General features: G+C 44.2%; 1 protein-coding gene across 6 annotated transcripts in view; it reads left to right on the top strand.

Annotated features, from left to right (window-relative positions):
• Window positions 1-1862: 1862 nt before the first annotated feature.
• Window positions 1863-9146, top strand: part of SON (SON DNA and RNA binding protein) — a 661708-nt gene continuing 654424 nt past the window's right edge. For 5 of the 6 annotated variants that reach the window (XM_078656944.1, XM_078656946.1, XM_078656945.1 and 2 more), the window contains exon 1: window positions 1863-2056. In XM_078656944.1, coding sequence (XP_078513070.1) covers window positions 1977-2056 — 80 coding nt within the window. In that variant the 5' untranslated portion in view covers window positions 1863-1976. The remainder of the gene's footprint in view (window positions 2057-9146) is intronic. The other variant, XM_078656949.1, reaches the window with a different exon arrangement.

Genomic DNA, 9146 nt, shown 5'->3' with positions numbered 1-9146 from the left:
GGCACTTTGTGTCTGTCATCGGATCCTGCAGGGGAGTGCTCCATCATATCTGTCGGAGCTATTGACCCCCTGTGTCCCTACACGTCAGCTAAGATCGGGTGGAGTGGGTCTGGTGTGTGTACCCGCCGTCAAGAGAGCGAGGATGGGGGGACGGTCCTTCCGCATACTGGCTGCTGAACAATGGAATGCGCTCCCGGTGGGCTTCCGGATGGAGGTCCAGGAGGCTGTTTCTGGAAAAACTTTAAAACGTACCTTTTACCACGAGATATGTAGTGTAGTGGTGTTGGGCAGCACTACCTCGGCAATTGTGCCACAGGGCGGGGACACACTGTCTTTAGTGTAACCATTGCGCTTTATAAATGTGCCAAATAAATAAATAATAAAATAAATAAACAGAGACGGAGGCTAGCATCCAGGCTCACTCTCCGGCAGCACAGTGTGCACTCTGCCATCAGCATGAGGCTTGCACTGCTACATCTCCTCTTGTCTGTCAGGCTTGCGCTGGTGTCATGTAGACTGTGGTGATTACGACCCCCAGCATGTACTTATGTGTAAAGGCCTCAGTGGTGCAGTTGACAAAACTTACACACACACAGTGCTCGTGGATCTGTAGTCTGACCACGATAGATCCTCCCTCGTCTATTTATATCCTCGATCTGCGCCCGGCCCCTCGGATGCATGTGGATACATTACATCTAAGGCTCCCTGTTTTCCGTTTTTACAGATTTTTACAGATAAATACAGACAGAATACCATTTATTTTCTTGCCTGTATTTATTTTTAAATGTGGATAAAAATGGAAATTGGCTTGTTTTTGAATGATTCTCTATCAACCATAACTGCCAGGCCAAAAGCTATGTGGATTGACAGGCAAGTGATTAAAAATTAAGGAGCTTTAGTAAAGAACCATCAAACAGCACTAGATTTGCACAACCTTGATACTAAAATGTGCACGTTTTCTTATAAGTGCGTATTTTATCTGCTAAGTGTGTATATATCTTTGAAACCGGTCAGGCATGAGTGTACATTAACTGGTTTAATAAATGTAAAAATATATACATTTCAGCTTTTTTTGACAAAACCTAAAATAAATATGGATAAATACAGGTAAAATTAGCAAAAAAATAAATATCGATAAATAGAGACGGAAATGACAAAAATATAAATACCATAAAACCGGGATGGCTCACTACTAAGACCACCACACTAATATGCTTTAGCCTAACGCCCTGATGCGTGATACTTGACAGGTCTGCCATATTTTTTTTAAAATCTCCCACTTTCTAATTTTAAAAATTTGCCAAGTATGCAAAAAAAGGGCAATATAAAAATCCGGGCTAAGATAAACTCCTAAACAAAGAAAAAGGGACACATTTGTACATTGGGCAGTTTGTTGACATATCACTTTTCAGCTGCTAGCAATCGTTTGACTTTATAAAATGAACTCGCTGGCACACATTCCTTTGAAGAGCCAAAAGGTGGACTGCCCTAATACACACGAAGCGTTGGCCGGGTCATCTAATCACGAAAACAGTTTTTTAGCGCTAGAGTTAAGCGAATCAACATATGAAAGGCAACTATGTCTTAGCAAGGGACTCAAATTACAGTTTTAATGTTAGACTACAACCACCAAACAATATAAAGAGTAACACAACATTTTATCCAAATGCTATATTTCTGTATACGTGTCTATAAAAAGCTCAATTCGTTTCTTAATTTTAAAGAATGAAAAAATTTGGAATACGTTAACATTTCTCAAAGTGTTCTATATGTTTTCTCTGCGCTACAATTGTAAGATGGCCGCGTTGCTAGAGATGGGGCGCAGACTGACTCGTCACAGGGCACGTTCCCTCTTTTATGTTGGCTGCGCCCGTGACAGGACCGGCTGTCGCTCGCGTTTGGACCGCTGCTCGTTTCCGGAGCGTTGCATTGTGGGATGGATCTGCTGCGGCCGCGGAGTAGATCGCGGCCGAGTTATGGCGGCCAACTTCGAAGAGATCTTCAGGTCCTTCGTTGTCAGTAAATTCAAGGAGATACAGGAGGAGACAATGAGCAGGTATCCGGAGAGAGAGGGTGTTAGAGAGCAGCATGGGGTTGTTAACGAGGTGGTAGTCAGTTGGGGTACGTAAATGTTGCTCGGATCTCTGGGAGGAAGATGGAGCTCGGTGGGGAGCAAAGATCCAGGGGAGAGGGGTTTTGAGGCAGCTGTGGGGGTGGTTCATGGGTTGAGCCGATTACCAGTTATAGTTATCTTGGACGGAGAGTGTTGCCGTGAGGCTCAGGGAATGGCGGCCATTCGTGTGTGTTCGCATCATCGGGAAATGCTGCATTTTAACTTTGGGCCCACTTAACGTATGAGGTTGAGCGTGCCCGCCCCTCTTATTCTGATAGGATGACTCCCCGAGGAGTGGTACTTCCTTCGGGCTTTAAAAAACACAACAGTGAGTGCATTTCCATGAAAACAAACCAAGCGGAAAATAGAACCAAAACACGGTGCACATTCGCTGTTGACCGTAGTACTATAACCCTTCCTCTCATAGAGTGTGGCAGCTCACTGTGTGCTGTGGCATGGTTTCGTTTTTACAGTCTGCCATAATTAAAGTCACTTGTTCTCAAAGGAGAGTTCATAACCATTTTAGCTTTTTATTGTCATTTTACCAACGTCCGTGGTTCATATGAACTAAGAAATTATAAAACTCCACGAGTCGTAACACAAAACAGCTCCTTTTCTGATGCACACGACATCAGTCCTACCTGATTATCAATATCTATATTGCTTATCAACAACCGAAATGTCAGTCTACTGTGTCTTCTGGATAACATTTTTCCATCGTCTGTGGCAGTGAAGAAAAACCAAGCTAGCGTGGAATAACATGCCTTGTTATTTTGAACAATAGGTTAAAATGAATACCATAAGAATAACCCCGTTGTCTCTAGGCTGATTACATTTGTAAGACTGGCGTCCAGAATCTGCCACATTGAGTGCATTCATCTATTAATTTGATACCCCTCTGATGAAATTGTGTATAGCTGCTGTATAATTGCACTGGAGAGGAAATCAGTGGCATGTGCCTCTGTATAAATGTAATATATCTTTGAGAGTCATTAGCATGAATGTGTAAGGTCTGGTGGCAAGTGCTGTAATGATGAATTCCCATGTTAAAGTGAATAGATATTTTGATCAGCATTCTGTAGCTTGCCACATAGGAAGTGTACCCGGTCCTCTTTCTGTCTGGCATAGAGACAGGCTTATACGTTGAACGGCTCATGACATTTACGTACATATATATGGGTCAGCCTCATTCAATTTTGGTGTGTCTAGCTGTCATTTTGCTTCAGCCGACAGCAACATAATTATGCCTGATCACGAGAGAACTTCAGTGTCATTCTTGTAAGTTAGTCCCTTAGTTTGCCAATGCTTTTTATTATTCCTAGTCTGTGTATTATTTTTTATTTATTTCCTTATGTTTTGTACTTATACTTGCGTGTTTAAGATGTCTTCATGTTACAATAATTCTCAGCCAATATTTCCTTTTTTTGCATCTGTAAGACCATCATTTTCTGTGATGTGCATTAAACTAAAAGGGTTTCTATAGTTGTTGTAAGGACACATGCCCATCAAAATCAGAACATGTCAATTAAGATGATACTTGATCGTTATTTTTGTTATTGTAACATTTTTATGGCAAACCACTCTTACGGTGCCATTTAGGAGACTGCGTGCGTTCAGTTTCGTTGTATGATATGTTTGTGCAATAAAAATGTTTTGTACAATAAGAATGCAAAAAAATTAACCACCAGATAAGCTTGGCATGGCCAGCCCTATTGGCGTTGCCAATGCTTGTTTTGTATTATAGTATTTTCCTTTTTTTCATTTAATATTTGTTGGTTGCCACAGTTGAAGCTTATGATTGGTGCTAATTATTGGGCATCTGGGCATATGGTTGGTATATTGAGACATGATTTGTGATGAAGTAAGCTGATGCAGTTTTTGGATTGATGTTGTTGATCAAAATGCTCATGAACATGACCTAATTTGAAGAGACCTCTGCAGTCCATCTCGTTTTGTACTTTTGGGAACGTTGTTGAACTCCTGCGGGTCAAACCTTTGTGACTATGAAAATCTTTACTGTTGATAAAGAGCACAGATGCTGAAACACTTATTTTTAGTCAGGTGTGAATAAATATTGTTTTTAACTGTGCAAGTCATTTAGTGGATATGACTATGGCAGGAGTTTACTATGTCATCTAGTTGCTGTGAGATATGTGGTGTTTAGAGCGACCGTGTTTGTCCTTCTCTGTGTGTGTGTGTGTGTGTGTGTGTGTGTGTGTGTGCGTGCACGCTTTAAAATAGATCATTTTGCTTTTTATATTGTATGTTGATGGCATTGTTGGTAATGAGAAGTTTGATGCCAATTATTTTAATTGCTAATTTCTAGTGGCATTGATAATCGGGGCAATATTGAATCGGAATATTAATGTTATTACAATTATTTTGGCAACATACTGGAGCTCAATTACCACTGAAAAGGTAACACGACAGGATGACCTGGGTGTGGTAACTTGATGCCTTTAATATTACTTCCACACACTTCACTCGGAACAAACAATCAATTAAATGTTTGAATACAAAAAATACATATTTTGTGAATAGCTACACACTGGCACTTATCCACTGAATAGTTCTTCCAATTTGTGGGCGTTAATAACAGTCCAATATGTCCTTTGATGTGATGTTTTCCCTGAGCAAATTGGAACTGTGAAAGAGGAATCGCCTGTTTCATAGTCTCAAATTAGTTGAAAGTTGATTTTTGAAGTGCAGCAAAAGACCACACACCTGAAGGGACTGCTTGGGCGTTTAAATGGACTGCGGTGCCGCATGAGTGCAGTCAGGGAGGTCCGCAGAGGCGGTCTTAGCTATCAGATAAAGGTGCGAAGAAGAAAAGGAACATCCGTGAGCAGTGCTTAAACAAATATCTCACAGATGTGTGGTGCAAACAGAGAGGAAAAGTGACAAAAAATTTCATTCAAGGGATGAGAGCCGATTTAATAAATAAATAAATAAACGGGGTAGGTGTGTCAACTACTAAGAATGCACTAAGGAACACATCCGAGGAAATAATTAGTAACTTGGAAATCCTCAGTTTGTTGAATTGGTTCAACAAGTTACTGTCTGTAATAGTAAAAGAAGTACTGAGAGCTTTTTCACCTGATATTTTGTAAAAGCCGTACAGGCACTAATGGGAAAAACTATATCCGTGAATAAGGTATGAATGAGAATTTTATGAAAATCAGATCGTTTGAAGATACAAGAAAGTTGCAAGTAGGTAAGCAAGAGGTAACAGATTGTGACAATAAATGCCAAATGAGGGAAATAAATTAGATGATTACCAGAGCTACTCCTAAATGAGTATGACTGTTCAAGCAGAGATACAAGTATATAAAGATTATTACATAGTTCCTTTTAACAATAACTCAATACAGCAAAGTGGAAACATTTTCCCCTTTAAAGAAGAAATGGAATCAACAAGGTCTGTATGCTTGGAGGTAACAAATATTGAGCTAAGCCAATGGGAAATTGGTGGTAGGATTCTTGAAATAAGTTTAAAATCTAATACACTTAGTGATAGGTCAGTCTTAGAAATCAGTCCACCAGAGGTTTCACAAAAGGATTTGATTGAGATGCCCTTCTACTCAGTGCTGTTGGGGAAACTAGAAATCTTTGGAGAAAAAGTAAGCCCCAGCCCGGTAAAATATGTCATTCACCTAAAGATAAGGAGAAGAATTGTTTAGTCTGTTCTTGGCAGTTCCAAAGTGAAGAATGATAGACAAAGATGTTACTTGTTCTTCCTCCAACAGACATATATACTGTTCTCTTAGGGTTTTGGGGCAACAAAAAGTAAACCATGTGTGTTAATACAGTAGGTTCCATTCAAGCATAGAAGCATCTGATCTGGTATCACCGGGAAGCCCTACAAGGCACTTTGCTGTACATAATCTTTCTGTACATGAAACCCCCCTAACTGTGCACTCCCGTTTTAGCCAACCTCATCATTTGTTTGGCTCCAAGGGTGTTTGGACTGCATCTACCAAACCAGGCTTATTCACAGGTTGACAGTTCAATGATACTTTCAAGGGTGTTTGTAGAGACCTGGGCCGTGGCCAACCGCCAAAGATGGCGGATATGTGAGATGGAAGCCCACTTGGACATCGGTGGCATGTTATAGCCCCATTCTGGCGCCACATCATTGCTGCAAGGTGGTACAATTCCCGGGTCTGGCGGAAAATGGTGGCGCACCATCCCCACAATGCTTGCTTCCAGGTTGCATGATCTGGTGGTGCCTACAGCATCAGCCCGCATGACACCCAGAAGCTGATCCCTGACCATACAGTGACTGGTGAAAGCCGCCCAGGCCGGGTCTGGGTGTACACTATCCCAGATTGCATGCTGTTGGTTGCTGCCGGGCCTGTTTGGACCCACCTGGACCGGAGACCGTGCTGAATAACTTTTTAACACTGTGTGGTGCCTGTAGATGTTGTAAAGGCTTGTGGATCTCTGCGACCTGCCTCCTCGGGGAGACGAGGAACCGGGCCATCACTGACCCCGCCGCTCCTGTAGATTTGTGGCTCCTGACGCGGTTGGGCCTGTTGTTGACCCCAGGCCACACGGAGGAGAGGCCAGACTAAAGCGGTCTCCAAAGTTTCCGATGGCTGTGGTGCAGAGAGTTAATGTGGCTCATGGAGCACTACTGGGCCTGTGGCCGTGTGAGTCGAGGAACCTGCGACGGAGGAGGGCTGGGCCAGACTGTGTGGAGCCGTGAACGTGATGGGCCCAGAAGACGCAAAACTGTTGGTCTGAAGACTTTTGGGCTGCACAGCAGGTAAAGGGACAGGGCACCCTGGCCCTTGGCAGGGCTACGACTGAACCACATTGCGTTTTGTTCCCTGGTCCATCTGCACGCCCCTTTCCTGGATGCATTCCCCTCATATAAGAAGCGCTGGTCTGGTGGCCACGTGGGGAGGTCACACTGTGGAGGAGAAGCGGCGGGGTGATCTCGGTATGCAAAGCCTGGTCCCTGTTGGATGCAGATCTGCCTAGCCCGTGTGGATACTAACAGCCCTACAAATATAGCAGTGCCTCACAGTGTGGACAGTGAAGAGGCGTAAGATGCAAGCTGCCCGAGGTGTCCCCCTTATCTATGTGTACAGCACCAACCTGTAGCCCAGACTGGCCCTCACAGTCGCCCAGGTTCAGGCATCTGTGCTAACCGGCTTGATTGGAGGTGGCCCTACAAAACCCACTTGTGGACATGCAAGAATAGAGGTGACAGGCCAGAGACACGGAGCAGCAAGAACCCACCTCGCACCAAAGTGCTTACTACGTCCTCAACCCCCATGCCCCCCGTCTGGGGTGCTACTTATGGAGTCTTGGGATGCACCAAAGGAAAGCAGACTGATGCAAGGAATTCAGGCACACCGACGCAGACACCTCCACGGTGGGCATGGAAGAAGAACTGATACTCCCCACCTCATTGGGCACTCCTCAGGATAACCTGGATTTACTTTTGAAGTAAATTAGGGAGTCTCGCAACAGCAATTTAGGTCCCTCGCTACAGATGTTAATCTCCTTGGAGCGGACCACAGGAAGCTCATGGACAAAGTGAATACTAATACGATGCCGCTACAGGACCTAGCCCCTTGGCGGAAGGAACAGTCTGAAATCATGGAAAGGCTCCAACATCAGATCTCTGTGTTGCAGGACAGGCTCGAAGACGCTGAAGGGCGCTCATGTTGAAATAATGTCAGAATAATTGGAATGCCGGAAAATAGCGAGGGCCCTAATGCAACCCAATTTATAGTGACTTGACTACGTATGGTGGTGGCCCCGGAAGGGCTTTCAGAGCTGTTCTGTGTAGAATGGGTGCATAGGGTTCCTGCAAAGAGGAGGGCACCAGTGGCACCCCCTCAACCCATAGTAGCCCGAATACTCTGTTTCAAGGATCGTGGTACACGCATCCAAATTGCATGTGAAAAGTACTGATCAAACAAGACAACGCACATGTCTTTTTGTTTCCTAACTACACCCTACACGTTCAGAACCAGAGTGGCTCTTACCATGGGATCAAGCAACACCTCCAATCCCCAAATTTAAAATATGCTCCACTGTGCCCTGCCTGGCTGAAAATCATACACAAACAAGAGAATACCTTCTTTGATACTCCAGCAGAAGCATGGGAATGGTTAGAACATGCATTCCCCGATCTCCCTGTAGCTGAAAACCTCAAACATACCGCCACGTATATCACACGGCGACCACAGGCAAAGTTCCGGCGCAGAAGACAAACGCTGCAAGGATCATTTCTTCTACACCCCTGAGCAGCTGTTGGAGGGCCAATAAGCAGCCATCATATCAGCAGCTACACTTCGGTTGGCACGCCAATTTACAGATGAAGAATCTTCATGGGGCGACACGGTTCACTCCGAATCGGACAACAGTCCGACGCTTTTCCCCTCCATGACGCTGCAGATGGCAAATGACTTACTAGGCTGATGGGTTGTAGCTTGAATACATTGGATGGGCATTGGATCCTACTGTATTTTATTGTCTCTACTCTGCCACAGTGTTGGCGGGGTAGCTGAGGTATGTGCTGGGGTATTATCCCAAGGCGTGAATAATTGCCGATTGGTTCCATATACTACATTCAAGTAGGTATATATGTTGTTGATGGGGGTGAAATGGGTGGGTGTAACTACTTTGTATTACATTGGGGTTTGTGTTTGGCTTGGCTGGGCCCTGGGGCCAGGACGCAATGTTTTTTTGGATGGGTACACTAGGTCCTCCCAGGTGTCAACGTTGGCTGTTGTGCATAAATGGCCCCATTTGCAGCTGCACGTTACACAGCACAGTGGTTATGTTATGCTGCTATACTTGTTTGGTCGAACTATGTTCCTTCATTTTGGACCTTGTATTGGGAAATTCCTGGGGGTTTGTGATGGGTGCCAGATTGCTATTGATACAATACAATAGGCCTGATTCTGGAGTATGCACAGATACTATAACACGCATAGGAGGTGCCCATGACAGCGACTCAGCGCTATAACTTCACCACTTGGAACGTTCGAGGGATGGTGTCTATTCATAAATG

Source organism: Lissotriton helveticus, chromosome 8, assembly GCF_964261635.1.
Source record: "Lissotriton helveticus chromosome 8, aLisHel1.1, whole genome shotgun sequence".
Lineage (NCBI taxonomy): Eukaryota > Metazoa > Chordata > Amphibia > Caudata > Salamandridae > Lissotriton > Lissotriton helveticus.
This window is presented reverse-complemented; position numbering and strand designations above follow the sequence as displayed.